At 39.8% G+C, this 15,582-nt stretch overlaps 1 protein-coding gene across 10 annotated transcripts in view; it reads right to left on the bottom strand.

Annotated features, from left to right (window-relative positions):
• Window positions 1-15,582, bottom strand: part of BCAS1 (brain enriched myelin associated protein 1) — a 46,498-nt gene that overhangs the window by 22,747 nt on the left and 8,169 nt on the right. For 6 of the 10 annotated variants that reach the window (XM_065032493.1, XM_021283749.2, XM_065032500.1 and 3 more), the window contains 4 exons: window positions 11,327-11,910; window positions 5,723-5,857; window positions 5,084-5,128; window positions 1,823-1,963 (listed from right to left, as the gene is read on the bottom strand). In XM_065032493.1, the coding sequence (XP_064888565.1) occupies window positions 1,823-1,963; window positions 5,084-5,128; window positions 5,723-5,857; window positions 11,327-11,910 (905 nt within the window). The remainder of the gene's footprint in view (window positions 1-1,822; window positions 1,964-5,083; window positions 5,129-5,722; window positions 5,858-11,326; window positions 11,911-15,582) is intronic. The other 4 variants (XM_065032495.1, XM_065032497.1, XM_065032499.1 and 1 more) reach the window with 1 other exon arrangement.

The following is a 15,582-nucleotide window of genomic DNA, read 5'->3' as shown; positions in this document are numbered from 1 at the left end:
CTCTGCAAATGCTGAAAGTTGGTTTAGTCCACCCACTCACTTTTGTGTGTTGGGTGGGATTTACTCTTCTGTAAAAAGAAAAAAAAATAAAATTATTCACAATCATGGATCTCCTGGTTTCATCAAAATACAGGAAGCCAGGAGGGATCCAGTTGAATTCCTTTCTGGCCAGTGATGCATATCAGGATCTACTGACCCTAACATCCAGCACAGCCTACACTGAAGGAGAATATCTGGGCTGTACAAAAAGAGGAGCAGCAAGCCACAAACTCAAATACAAGCCCAGCACCCCTGCGTTTAGGCAGCCTGCCCCATGCTTTGCGGATTTCTTGAAAGAATAGGTGCGAGTTATTTTGCAGGAGCCAAGAACTTCTTTCTGTGGTTAGCTCTAGTGCACAAGTGGTAAAAAGGAGTGTAATGCCATCAGCTGGCTTCAGTAGCAATGCTGAAAATAAGTGATTAACCCTTCCAAGTGAAAACTCCATAAATAAGTTCAGTTATACTGCAAAAACGACATGCAATGCAAGGTAAATATACATGGATGGGAATAAAAGAGCTGAGAGGGACCCAGCTGCCAAATGCCATCCAAACTCAGTCTTTGAGGTCAAATGGCTAAATCCCATTCCATCAGCTCATGGTTTATATTAGGATGTACCTTGCTGTTTGAAAATAACATTCACACTGAAGTTAGTATTTTGTAAACACAGGACATTGAAAACCAATGTTTATGAAACTAATAGTAAATCCTAGCAACTCATTGTGAGATTTTCAACTATTGGAGAAGAGACATTGCACCTTAAAAAGTGCCAGCCAGGTATATTTTCTACCAGGAAGTCCTAATTAATTATAAACAAGTAACTAATATCTTAATTGTATTAAATATCAAAATTATTGGCTATCAATGTAGTATATACAAGATGAGATCCTAACTTCAGGCTGTTGATAAGAATTGTAGATTAAAACCATTGGGAAGATTATTATTCCTTCAGTAACACACAGATGACATTTTTGTCTCAAAAATGAGACAGTAGAAAGAACATTTTTGTTTTGAAAATATCTTAAAGAACTCTGCCTCATGTCCTGGATTATAAAGCCCCCTACTCACCAGAAATTCCATGTGGGTGTCTTGAGTGAACATTAAATATTAATTACTTTCCTCCTCCAGGGGAAGGGTCTCTGCTTCTGCATTCTTTGGGCTAAAAAGCTACAATTCTCTCAAGTCTGTGGCCCTGCCACTTTAAAACATCCTTGAAAATGAAGCTTTTCCCTTCCAAACTAAACTTGGAATTCAATCAACAATTATTTTTCTTGTTTTCAGTAAGGAGTAACTATTTCTGAAGGAAATTCCATGTTCCAAGCTTGTCTGTGCCACATCAGATACCCCAGTTCCCCAGCTTTAACCACATCACAGTGCGTGCTAAGGCCATGTGGATTATAAAGCCTTAATTGTAGTTGGACTGAGCACTTAAACCTGCCCTACAATTGCAGGCACTGTTCATATCTGCATAATTCTTTATCAGTACCTCATATTTTGAGTGTTCAGGGAATTTTAGTCAGCGTTAGTAACTGGGAAGCACACAGTAAGGAAGGTTAGAAGAATTGTTTCAGAATCCTGAATTCACAGATGGTATAACAAGAGAAATGTTGCACGTGAAGATGGTTTTTATAATGCGCAGCAGAGAAATACTCGTGCCAGCGGTTTTCAGTGCACAGCACAGCTGGCCAGATGCTGATTTCAGTTACCAATTAAATCACTTTCCTGTGTGACAGGAGCCATCTGTTACTGCTCAGGGTTCTGCTCTTGCTGGAGCTTCATACAGACCTTATGCCTAAAGAGTTTGCTAAATGTACTGTGTCCTAGCTTGGGAGACTCTGCCTTCTTTTTCTTGGCTGCTTTAGCCTGGGATTCTGCCGCTGTCTTCGGAGCAGGTTGCCCACCATGGCCTTTTTCCGCTTTTGATCCCTTTTGTAAAACACCATTTGAAGTTGAGTACTTATTGCAAAGTTCTTACTCCGTTCATGAAAAACATTCAAGCAGTCATACATGTTGTACTAAACCCAAACATTTCCTTATTGCCTTGGACAAAAAAGTCATCTTTTTCTGAATTACTCAGTTCTCCTAAGCCTTTCTTCTGTTTGAGTAGTGAAATAAGTAGAAAAACTAAGGCAATCCAGCTGACTCAAACCACAATTTGCCCCTAAAATCTTAATTAAATTGAGACACAGGTCCCACAAAGACAGACTCCTGAACTTAAAATTAATGAGCAACAAACTACATTCAAGATTCATAATTTTAAAATAGACAGATATATGAATAAAGATATTTGAAAATATTTTCATTCTTTTTATTGTGATATTGTAGGGACTTAAAATTGTTTTGGATAACACATTTAGGAAAAGGACAGTATGAGTATTCATGATATACACTACATAAAATATTTCAAATTTTCACTAATGTTCATGAAATTAGTTAGGAATGAGAATATCAGAAAAATAGTAATGATACACTGATACTAAAAGTGTTGAGTGAACACTGCTTCCTTCTCATTCCATTCTAAATATGTGCAGGAAGCACTTGTTTTGGGAATCATCACCCACTGATATTAGATACTAGATCTCTAAAAAACTAGGCAGCACTTTCAAAAAAATGCTACAAAGGACTATAAGGTAAAGAAATATTAAAGTCTATATGGGAAAGAAACAATATTTTGGCCATTTTTGTGAAGTGGTAGCAGACTATCTGCCGCTCAAGGCAGACCAAGTTACCCTGCATAGGGTAGAGGTGAGCTTGTTCAAATACATGACTTTTCTACAAGTCATGTAAAAACTTGACCAGCATTTACTAAAATGTTCCATTTAACTTTTCACAGCTTTGGAAAACATGTTTTTTTTTAAATAATAATTCAAGTACCTCCTCAAAACTCACTGAAGTTACAGTTGTTGTCCAACCATCATCATTATCAGTCTTCAACACAACCCTCTGGATTTATCCATGCAGGAAAAAAAGCTCCAGTCTTCATGTTACAAACAAGAGGCTTTTTTTCCCCTCCTTCTACACCATTCTTATGTTTTCAGTAATAAAAAAGGAGGGGAGACACAAAACCAGAAGTATCCAAGGTTGCTTAACTAAGCTTCAACATAAACAAATTAACACAGGAGTCTGTTCTATGGTAACTGTACTGTATATGAACCCGTGATATATGACTAATCACAAATAATATGGTGTAGCATTGTTCAGAGTTTCACTATGTCCGGTTTTAAAGCAGTAAGATGACTTTTTAATTACCTGGTATAAAAGAGGACATACCATTTCTTTTACTTATTACTTGCTAGTATCCTGGACTTCATTCTGATTTCCCTTAGACATTTTTGTTCCTAATTTACTTAAGAATCAGGTCAACATATAGTGAAGAAATACAATTTTTAAAATTTGTATTTCAATGAATGATGATTCAAGTGTTCATCCTCCAGGTAATTAGCTTGTTCCTTTGCAAGCTTCATTCTGTTTTCTCCTGCACTTGAACAAGGCAAAAATAGAAGCTTCCAACTTAGTAAAAAGCTTTAAAGTGAGTTCACAAAAAATCTAGGAACTACAGAAACACGGAGAGATCCAAAGTCTGAAGAAACGATCAGTGTACGGTATCTACAATGCAAAGTATCAAGCACTGTGGTAGGAGGAAAGGTCCAGAGTACCAAAAGTAGCAGTTAAGAACACGTTGAGATCTTGGTCTCAAAACTGTTTCATTCAGTGCAATGACAAGCTTTCTACAAAGTGTTTTGTGCTAGGAAGAGGCTGCGGTTGGTTTTATAAAAACTGGCCATTTTTCCACACTGTACTTGGTACCATTGCCGGTATTCCCCAATGTACAACAGTGCAAGAACAAGTCAGGTTCTGCTGGAGAAGGGTCAAATATATAGTCCGGGGCAGATCTGATCTGAACGCCACAGTTAGTATGAACTTGCAAGGGATCAATTAACCCAAGGCTGTATGACTCAACTCATGTTCTACTCTTGTGTTTACACGGATGAAATGACAATCGCTAAGGGTGTGCCCCGGCTGCTGAAAGCATACCTGTCTTTAGCCAGCTGATTAAAGCCAGAGGCATCACTGTTGACAGCATATTGCTGCAGAATCACCAAGTTCAGCTCCACTGATGCCACACGCCTCTGTGTTTCAGCAGGAGGGAGCACACCGCCCTGCTTTGCATTGCAGTGGGCTGGAACTGTTTCCCAGAATTAGGAGGAAGCTTGTCTGTTCTCTTAGCTATGGGAGAGAACTGCTGAGACACTGGGAATGTACCAGACCTGCTGTGATAAACCCCAGCTCCTCCCTGCAAAGGAGGCTCATTAGCAGCCAGAATGAGAGTGTGACCAGGAGTCCAAGTCACCACGGTCCCTGTGCTGGTCGAACCACGTGGAAGCCCCATGGCACACAGGGGAGCTCAGACTGCACCGAGGGGAAAGCCTCGCTTCACAATCCACCTTTACCACTAAAACAGAAGTTATTTATCGGGGGAAAATGGCCATTATTTCATTATATACGTCAGCTGTAAAATCCACAACTTTTTTCAAGTGAACCTTCTTAATGTATTTTTCCTTTAATATAGCGAAAAAGTCATTATTTGTATCAGGAAAACACTAGTGAAGATAAAGGAATTCTTCATAAAAAACAACTCCCATTTTACCTCCCCATAATGAGTTTGCATATCCTACTAGTCATCTGGATGTGTTTACCCTCACGGGTGTGACAGCAAACCAAACCCAAAGAGCATATTTGTTTCCAAATTACAGTACACCTGCACCAACAGGCACCTGTTGCAGAAGCACATGGGTGCATTTGATGAAGTCAGGTGTGCAAACGGGACCGGACAACTGGATTTTTTGGGAGCTGTTGAAAGAGCTACAAGTCTCACTGAAACAGTGCGTTTTGACAGCTACCTTTTCTGTACATCTTTTCAGGGGGAAAAAATATTTCAATTACTTCAAATGGTAACATCAACTGGGGAAAAAGCAACACAATGAAGAGGAAATACCTGTGTCAAAAACATCTAGTGAGCAGTGACAGAATGAAACATCTGCCTACCTTGTCTTCAGAGTCACTTTTGGCTTCAGCTTTGCCTGGGGAGACCTTAAACGTATTTGAAAAAAAAAAAATACAAACCAAACAAAAACAACAACAACAAAAAAACCCAGTCACAACCAATTCCATTTTTCAAAAAGTCTGAAAGATATATATCTGAAACTAGCAGTTTTTTCTAGCATGAACGCAAAAGAAGTACAAATATTGCTTTCCCCTCATGTGAGAAGTATTATAAATGTTTCTCAAGAACAATTTAAAATCAATGGCTAAAATGAAATATATATATACACACTATTCAAGCTTATATGTCTGATTAATTCATAAAAAATGAACCTTTAGAGCTATTACAAAATAAAGTTTCATTACACAGAAAATCCTTAAGACAGCTAAATACCCCAAGATCTATAAGTATCTATGCAGGAGAAATTTGCCAGAGTAGGTCACCATGATTTGATCATCACTGCACGGTACCTACACAGCTCTATCACTCTCAAGTCGTTTTCTAAGGCATCCTTTTGGCTTCATTACTTCTCGGTGCCCCTGACACTGAACATGCTACATTTAGCTCAACACATCCGTGTGGGATTTTTATAAGCAATTTAAAGCATAGCCTAGAGATGAAAAGGGAAGGCAGAAGCTTACCAGTGTTTTAAGGAAACTCATGACGGAGTTATCTACTGCAGCAGCTGGCTGGGGGTTGTCTGGTTTTACCTCTGCGAGACCGTTGACACCTGCCGAGTCCTGCTGTAGGTCTTTTTGGTTGCAGTCATCTATCTCCTAAAAAAAGAGGGGGCAGAGTATCCTCAGTCCTAGCATAATTTCCAGTGGAATGCAAAAGTAACATTTGTGACTTGCATTATGTTGCTCTGAGAGTCACAACCCTAATTCCAACCATAGTTCTCCAGCCTACTTATTCAGAACAATCGAGCATTTATACATCTCTTTCCCCTCTTTTCTAATATATTCAGCATTTGCTGTTGGTTGAAGGAACATTGTTCTCAGCTACCAAGTATAACAAATACAAGTAAAGTTGCACGCAGCATCCCAAACAACACCACTTTTCTCTTTTGAAGGCTGAACTTGTGAATAGGAACAAACACTGAGATTTTGGCCTTTGATGGCTCAGTGTCTGATTGTACCATACAAAGATTGCTTCCGATACTTTGTGTTCTGCAATTCCAGATATAAATTTAACCCAGCAAACACAAACATGGTACAAAATAAAAGAAGGAAAAAAGCAACAACCAGAAGTAATTCTTCTGAGCCAGATGGAACTGCCTCCTCTCTTCCTGGAACTGCAGTTGTCAGAGCCCAAAAATAGTTTTCCACTGCTCACACACTCAGAACTATGTAATATTAAGTTACTCAGTTTCGGTTTAGACACCTAAACAAGGGTCTGTTTTTAAACAAACTCTCCTTAGACCAGTTTTGGAGAGCCTGGCACCCTTTGATGCTGAATTTGTCTGCTATTGTGGCCACTTTTGCCATGAGCCTGCACAGGTAAATTCAACACAAGCATTGTTCAGGAGAGAACAGCCTGAGACAGGTTCTCATGTCCCATTCAGCATTTTCTTTTTAATATTTGAGTACTACATCTGACTAGTAATGTCTGAGTCTGTTACTAGTAATCCTGCTCCCTTTTGTCTATCTGTCTACTTTGTAAGTGCAGGGCGGGATCTGCCAGTTATTCTTAAAGTTCATTGTGCCTAGCACGATGGTGGCCTCGACTTTGGTAGGGGATTTGAGACATTATTGAACAATCACAGCAGAGCCATAATTCTTCAGCAGAACTTATCATCCCCAACTATTTAGACAGCAGGAAAATGAAACTTAACATGTCCAGGTGCCTCCAGTAAACAGCACCTTTGCATTACTGGCCTCAAAGACTGTCTGGATGTCTAAGTGACATCAAGGCTTTTTTCCTAATCTGCCAGTTAGATGTAGTTGTTCAGTGCCATTTTTACTAGGAAAAGTTAAAAATAAAATTGTACTCTTGAGAACCCTTCCCTTTACTGAGTGATTAATATTTGTATAAGATATTTGTATAAGATTTGTATAAGATTTGCAGAGGACATACATTTCTATAGGTCACTAAAGGAATGAATAGACTAAAGATATGTAATTGTTTTAAAACTTTGGGGGAGAGGTTAATTGGGTGTCAGGAAAGATGAGCATGGGATGGCCAGTTTCCATGCAGCATTTAAAAAGTTAAAATACACAAGGTTCTACTTGCAAGAACAGACTTCTATCTAATTCTCCACCCACTGTTTTCCAAGTTTACCCGGGAAGAAACACAGCACAGTAGTGCAGAGTGCTTCAACAGGCTATTAAGAAGTTTCTGACAAGGGTCTAACACACCACTTTGTCCAGCTGCCAGTTACGGGTCAGAGTGGCTCCAAGAACAATATGTCCCATGCAGAACATGCGTGGCCAGCCCAGCTTTGGCAGCCCTGCTTCCAGGAATGCCATCGACAGAGCTCCGGTCATATGAAAAATGCTGGCTCCATTTCAGATATTAAAGGGGCAACAAAGGCTTGAGGCAACAGACCAAAGAAGCAAGAGGCAGAAGATATGTTGTTAAACAAAGCAAGCTTCATTAGTGAAGTAGCTGATTCTATCAAACTCTTCACTACTTGATGTTATCAAACAAAACCAAGCAAACTTTATTTTTACACACAGAAGCTCAAGCTCTGGTGTTAGGCTGTGCTCTGTTTAGGAGGAAGGGATCTTTTTGCCTGGCACTGGGTGAACACAGCTGTGAGCAGCTGGGACAAGTGCAGAGGTGACAGGTACCACCACAGGCAGCACCAGCTGTCCCAGGGCATGTCCCTGCTGAAGCCACACTTTGCCCAGCAGATGCAAAAGACTGTGTAGAGTTTGAGGCACAATACCATCCAAAAACATCCCTGAACTCTGATGTGTAGAGCTCAAATGACCCCATAATGACTCTCTACTGCATGGGGAACCCTACGTCAGGATTCCAAAGCCAAGGCTGCCATTAGCTACCAAGACAACTCAAATCTGGGCTTTGATAGATGCTGTGATCTATCTCGAGCTTTCCTGGGAATGCTGCTGTAGGAAGGAGCACAGACTCAGGCTACCAGCATATAAATCAGGGAGAGATAATATGGAGTCCTACAATGTCACATTTTCAGAGCCACAGTCAACTAACCACAAAAACTCTGTAGCAGCTCACTGCATAATATGCTGCGCAGAGCCCTGGAGGCAAATAATAATGAAAGAAAACTCTAGAAAGAACAGAAGAAAGTCAGTATTAGAAGTTAACAGATACTGTGTAAATGTTCAATTCATTTCTTTGGGGAGTCAAATTTGGGAGTAATAAAAACCTTAAATACTTATACTGTAGTTTCAGTTCAGTCATTAGAAAAACATATCAAAAGAATGTATTCCTGCCAGCACTTTTGTTTGTATGAATCATGGCTCAGTGAAACATTTCAGGCATATAATTTATCTTTTCTTTGGCTTACATAGTAAATGCTTCATGAATTCATGAATTCTGTCCTTGTTTTAATTATGCTGTGTTCTGAATGTAGTTTTGTAGACCACAAAAATAAAGAGTGGTTCACCAAACACAGAATGTTTGTGCAGCTCTTAAGCTACAACTGTGGAGCCTCTCTCTTACTTACCAGCAATGCTGTTTGTTTTGTGTTGGCACTCAATTCAGGGAAACTTTGATTTGCTTTTAGCTTTTACAGATACTACAAGTCATAATCCACCAAAAAAAAATAAAAATAAAAGAGACACTGTTGGCAGCAATATCTGGATTTTTAGTACAATTATTTGGTAACATTTGTAGTTACTACAGTAACAGCAATTAAATTAGACTGGGTCATTCTCCCACCCTACGTGAGAACTAGTAAATTTAGAGCTAACAGAGGGCAACTGTGCTGCAGAGCAGAGCAACAGCCTTTGTTTTAGAAATGGACTTACTTTAAGTTTGGCAACGCATCAGAAGTGTTTGGTGGATATGTTTTTCCCAGAAAAGGTCCTTAATGCCTCTCTGCCCCCAGCATATGTTGCTTTTCATATTTGAGGAATGAAAGGCAAAAATTATAGTCTGGAAATTCAAGGATAAGGTTAAAATTCCACTCTCCCCTGTGCTACAGTTCTGCCACTGTCATTTGCACTGAACAACTTGAACCCCAGTTTTGTGAGTCCTCACAGATTTTCAGTGGTACAGCTTTAGGCACACATATAAAAAATGTACAGGCACCTCTGTTAAATAGGAGACCTGTCCTCAAGCAGGTCCCCAGGCACCAAAAAGCTGTTGTGTGGGCGAGAATCCTGCAAATACACACATACCAAACATAACCTCCAGCTGAGGAGTGCCTGGGATTTCCAGATTATTCCCATTAGCGAGGTTCAGGATGTGAATGGGTATACGATGAAGATGAGAACAGAGTTAAAAATGCATAAGAATTCAGAATGAATAAGGCCGTATTGATATAAAAAAAGCTTGATCTGAATGAGCAGTGCTTCTAGTAGCTGTTTAAATTGGCAGAGCAAGATTTAGATTATCTTGTTCTGTCCCCTGATGGTTGCTCATTACAAGCACTTACTTGAGCTTTCCCAGCATATTTGCTACCAGAAAATATTTAACTCAGGCTTCTGGTTAAAGTCACTCCGGATTGTTGTTTCATTATAGAGAATTTCATGCTGTACTACTTCCGCAGCACAACCTGTCACCTTTCACACTCTGTAGTCTGCAATCACAGTGGAATAGGAAATTATTAATTTTTCAGTTGATTGTAAAAGTAACAATTCTTGTGAACCACAGGCAAAGCTCATTCTTTGCATGTATTAGTCAAAAATATTTGCAGGAATTTACACTGTTGAAAAGCTACAGTTATAAGCTACAAACAGAAGTGCCATTAGGCACTGAATAGATTATTCATTCTGAATTACTTACCCCGTTCTGTTTATGTAGTGAATAAGTTGATATTCTGCTAGGTTAAGCCTACAGAGTCTTTAAATATGCATGTGTAGCTGTCCGAAATACCAGTAGTGGGTCCCTCTTTTGAAGGGCAACGGTCAAAAATACAACTGTTTAGTCTTACAAATGAATCTTCAGGAGAATATTACAATTTAAAAGTTTATACAAGAAATGTGATCTTCAAATTTGAGGAGACATATGACAGAGAAGACAAGGTAGAAGAACAGAAATTGAAAAGACCATTTGGGACAACCTGCAGTGTTGTCAGTGCAAGCAGTGAGCATCTTGTGAAGTATGTCTAACCCTGTTCAAAGCATTGGTGACCATATAGCTGTCTAATTTGAAGGCCTGAACCAGGCCGATAAAAGCAGTCGCTATTAAAATGGCATTTACACAGATTCTGATGAGAGAGCCATGCAGGAAGTTTCTTCCTCCTGTTCCTGATATTGGACAGGATTGGAGCCAGATCACCAGGCAGTGTATACTGAGACCTTCCCAGTGGAACTAGTAGGAGTTATGCCACTTATCCCCATCCAAGGGTGGATTTTCTCAATAGTTAATTACCTGAATAGTAGTCCTATAGTATATTTGCCAATATTAATCTTTGTGGGAAGTGTAAAATCTAAACACATGTCTGTTTTCAGCTGCTTTTTTTGATCAGTGTGCTCTGTCAGATAAGTTACTTAATTTCTTATGTCACATTTTCATCCTGTAAAACCAATTCTAAGGTCCACATTTCCTTGATTAAAAAGCCACAATAGCTAAGAGTGCAAAAATTACTACTGCAAAATATTCCTTATTCTGGTACTTAGGGTATGCAATTAGCAGCTATTACTCGAAATGAGTAATTGTTTTATAATGAAGGCACAAAACACACTAAAGAACTTCTTTGACCCATCCAGTGTCAAACTCCAAGCTCCTAAAGTAGGAGAAACAATTTTACTTTCAGATATTTTTGCTTTCATTTGTAGCTGACTGCTGTTCATCGTCTTGGCAAATGGAACATGAACATAGCTATCCTGCCCAAACCTTTCAGAGGAATACAAATGATCTCAAAGTCAAGGTCAGACACCAGCATTTAGTCATGTAGCAGACATCAGAGCTACTACCACTCCACCACAGGGTCTCCCATAGCTCTGTTCAGCCACCCCTTTTGGGGGTCACCTGCAATAACTTTTAGAGCAACACTGGTTAATTCACACAGCCCTCATCAAACCCAGTTGTCCTGCGCTATTAATATTCCTAAGAGGGTTCATTTAGAGGGAAATGGATATTCTTATTCAAGCACTTGCCTTCCCCTGCGGGACGCTGTTTGATGTGTTCTGTAATCCCGCAGCCTCTTCCGCTGTGATGTGCCCGTCAGGAAGGTCTGAAGTCTGTCTTTCCTCCTGGGTACCAATTTGCGTTCTACTCCTTTCCTTTCCCTTCTCCAGTTTGAAGATCCTGTCAAAGAAGGTTACTTGTTTTGGCTTTGAGATGGCCACATCCTCTCCCTCAGGTGTCACGGATGCCGTGAGGTCGATGTCACGAAGCGATGCTGCTGATGGGGCCCGGGTCAGGTTTTTATGTGTGCCCTCCTCCCGCCCAGCTGCCACGGGAACCTCCGTGCTGTCACTTGCTGCTTTGTTCGCTCCAGGCGCCTCCGAGCTGACATCAAGTTTTGCCGATCCAACTGATGAATCTGTAGCTGGATCTTCAGTACGCCCTGGTACAGACCATGCAAACGCGAAGACAGAGCGGGATTTAGCAGATGGCAGAGCTCTGCTGGCAGCGCTCCCGAGGCTCTGCCCGCCCGCCTCGGGAACCGGGCTCTGCTCCTTTGTCTTCAGGGAAGAAACAGCCACATTATCCCGTGCAACACTTGCCTTTGCATCCACTACAAACAGAAGCATAAAACAGTAATTATCCAGTACAGCAAAGGAGTTATACTGGTTGTACAATTAATCATGGTGGTCTCACTCTTTAATAAACTAATTCTGAAACGTGGAGCCTCGGGGAGGACCACACAGAGTGGAGTTTGTGTAGAGACCCTGTTGTCTTCCCATGCTAAATACAAGCTGCTGCTCATCTATCAGATCTGTCCATCTGAATTTCTTTCCTGTCATTCCTCATTGAAGTCCTTGCAAATTTTATATTCTCTGTAGCTCTCTCAGCTGCCAAAAGTCAGATAGAGGCTCAGGTTTTTGACTACTTAGCCCAGTGGACATGCTAGGGATATTTTACTTCCCAATTAAAGTAGTGATACACATACGCAAAAAAAACCTTGAGACAAAGTTATATATTAATATATTATGCTTTCCTCTAAATGGGAAAAAAGAATGGAAACTGTGAGGGCTGATTTCACTTCCTGGCTTGCCAAATTCCCCAAGGGCTTTACAGTCATATCCTATTTAATTCATTTTTCTAATGCTGTTCCTTGCCTTGCTGCCTACTCTCCATAGTGCGGCTTCTACTTGCACTTCTCCTCTATGTCTGCAGGTTAGTTTAAGCCTGATTTCAATAGTTATAAATCACATCTGAGCCAGGCTTTTCATCCTCACGTTGCTGACTCTTTTTGCTCACAAGCAATATGGCTCTTAATCACATTCCCCTCCTCAAAATTCTCACAAATAATCTCCCCTTGCGTACACACATGGCCACATTTCAGATGCAAACAAATCTTTCTTCTTAAAAGTATATTTTATGACTTATATTACAATGGCACTTTTATAATACAGCTGAGGTGAAAATCCCTAATACTGTATGTGCAGACAGGAAGAAAAGGCTCCTGCGTTACAGAAGACAAAAATATATTTCTTCTGTCTGTTTTGCAGATGGGAGATTGAATCGCCCATTACGTGGTGTGAAACCCCAGTTAAGAGGAGGCGGCTTGTCAAGAGGTAATCCTTCCCAGTCCCCTCAGCCCCAACTTCCCTTCCCTGCTTTGACTGGAATATGTATCTGATTTCCCTGTCAATCACCACCAGAGATTTCAAGCATGAATTTAGATGTACTTAATTATAACTGTGAAAACTGTCAGTCTCAAACTGACTTGCTAAATTAGAATTTTAAAATTGTCAGTTTCACTGTAAAATTGAACGTATTTCAAATTATAATTGTAATAGTGTCGTCAATATTATGCCCTTCACATTTTACCGTAACAGAAATAAAACCCCAGATACCAACAGAACCTAAAGCGCCTGTCTTCAATTTCATTTTAAAAATTCATTTGCAAGATAAGAGAAGCAGAACATTTTTAGAACACAGCTTTCAAAACTACCCAGTAGCTCTTCACAGCAAAATTAGCCCACCTTTCCACCCCTCTCCTGCCCAGGACTTTGCACAAGAGCACAGAGCATCAGCAGGTGCTGTGTAATGTGTGTCTGTGTCCATTTGACACTGTCCTGCAGCCCTGCCAGGGACCCTGGCCATGGCCCTGTGCAGATGCAGGAGGTGACAGAGCCCCAGCATCCAGCTGTGACACCATTTTTAACATATCGACATGCAAAGAAAAGGTACAAGTAACTAACTATTCAACCAACTATTCAGCTGGGGCCACTAAATATCAGTTATAGTTTCCTAAGCCTCCTGTAGTACAATATGAAAAAAAAAAGAACCGAAGTACTAACTTCTAATTATAGTTGGAAACTTGGGAAGGAAGTAAAAAGCAAACCTTTCCCCAACTAAAGCAAGAAGAAAAAATATCCATTGGAAAATAATAGTAATAGATGCTGAACTTCTGCTTTATGTAACAGATAATAACCAAAGCAAAAGAAAACTGTCTTTAGTATAAAAAGAGGAATACAAGCTCATCATTAAGAAAACCAATGAAATAAAAGCTAGCTCATGAACCTACCAAGCTCCTTTTATCTCTAATTATCATAGAAGGAATGAAAGACCTGGAAAATATCACCAGCATGAGCTCTGCATCATGTCTCTAGTGTCAAAACAGTTCAAACTGTTTTAGGGAAAGTCTGCTCAGACACCAGGCAAAGCAGATCCCACCACCAGAGAGGAGACACTGCTGCGGTGGGCTGAACAGAAGTTTGATTCATGCCATATTCACAGCAAACTGTGAAGGGGAAAGGTTTTGAAATTGCAGTATTTGGAGGAAAATGTCACAGTTTTGACAACACTGTTCAACCTCTCAAGATGTTCCATTTCAGTCTTCGTTTCCACATAGGGTTTAGTTTTTCATCCAGAATCCCTACTATTGCTTGTAAATGCACAGTGACGTCCACAAGCTTTAAGAGCATCTTCACAGATATCTCCTTCCAACTGACTTCTCTGAATTATCTGATTAAGGTTTAATTCAGCCCTCGGTGAGTTCACTGGCACTTAAACTGGAACTCCATGAGACAGAAAACTCAGCAGCTCCCAACTGCTTGCTCCTCTCTCAATCACATTTATTTTGGAGCATTCTGAATCAATGTAGCCCATTGAGGTTTGCACTATCCTCATGGCTAATACTTACACATAGGTAACACGAAATAAGCTCCTGTGATGTCTTACACTGGCAGCTTCTCACCTCCTGTCATCTATACTAGTCACTCTTTCATAATGCAAGTCATTTTTAGCTGTTGAGTAAGGAACGACTTGAATTAGCAAGGTCTTCAGCATAGACATCTCCTCCTGGAGGTCACTAGTGTGTGAACATGCCATAAAAATAAATGCTATGAGAAAATGTTTTCTGATATTGTTGCTTTTGACAATAGGAGAAAATTCAGGTTTTCTGTTGAAACCGAACCGAGTAAGCCATTAGCTACAAATGTGGTTTTAGTATCTTGGACTATTTTGAATACTAGCCTGTTACAAACAGATATTTTGCTCAGCAATGTAATTATAGTACCACAGCATTATCTTGTTCCCTAGAGTTCAGATCATCAGGGAGACAATAGATTTTAATCACCATGAAGGAACCATTAAGGGCTACAAGACAACATTTGGCACCAAGAAATGCATCAGTGTAGGCCAACACAATGGATCATAAGAGCCCTGAATGAATTTCCACAGCAAATACTAGACTTAAAAATCTAAATAGCTAGCAACAAAAGAGTAAATTTTCAAGTTCACGTTTCTGACCTAGTTTTATAAATATTGTGTAGGTTAATTTTTCCTTCCAATATTTACAGCAGGGTTGGTATCATAATGCTGAGGCAGATGTACGAGTTTCAGATCTCCAAGTGTATTTTGTGTTCGTGTGGGAGATGCCCAAAAACTGTGACAAGACTAAATGACAGGATTTCAGAAGTATTATAGAATTAAAAAATGAGGCATTTTCCCCCTTCCTTAAAAAAACAAAAACATACTAACACTCTTTTGCTATCTTTCTCAACTATGGCACATAACTAAAGCTGATGGTACACTTTTACTCTAAGAATGGTTTTGTTTCATAAGGAAACTACCATTGTTATTTACCTAACATATTTACTGAAACTCAAGGAAATAGGGGAAGAAAAGTTAGCAGCAAGAATAGTAATGATGTTTCTTTAGAAAAAAATAACTGAAATGCATTGTGTTTCACACCTTACAGACACACAGTTATTGCAATACACCCAATTCTGTCAGA

Source organism: Columba livia, chromosome 16 (genome assembly GCF_036013475.1).
Source record: "Columba livia isolate bColLiv1 breed racing homer chromosome 16, bColLiv1.pat.W.v2, whole genome shotgun sequence".
Taxonomy (NCBI): Eukaryota; Metazoa; Chordata; class Aves; order Columbiformes; family Columbidae; genus Columba; species Columba livia.
This window is presented reverse-complemented; position numbering and strand designations above follow the sequence as displayed.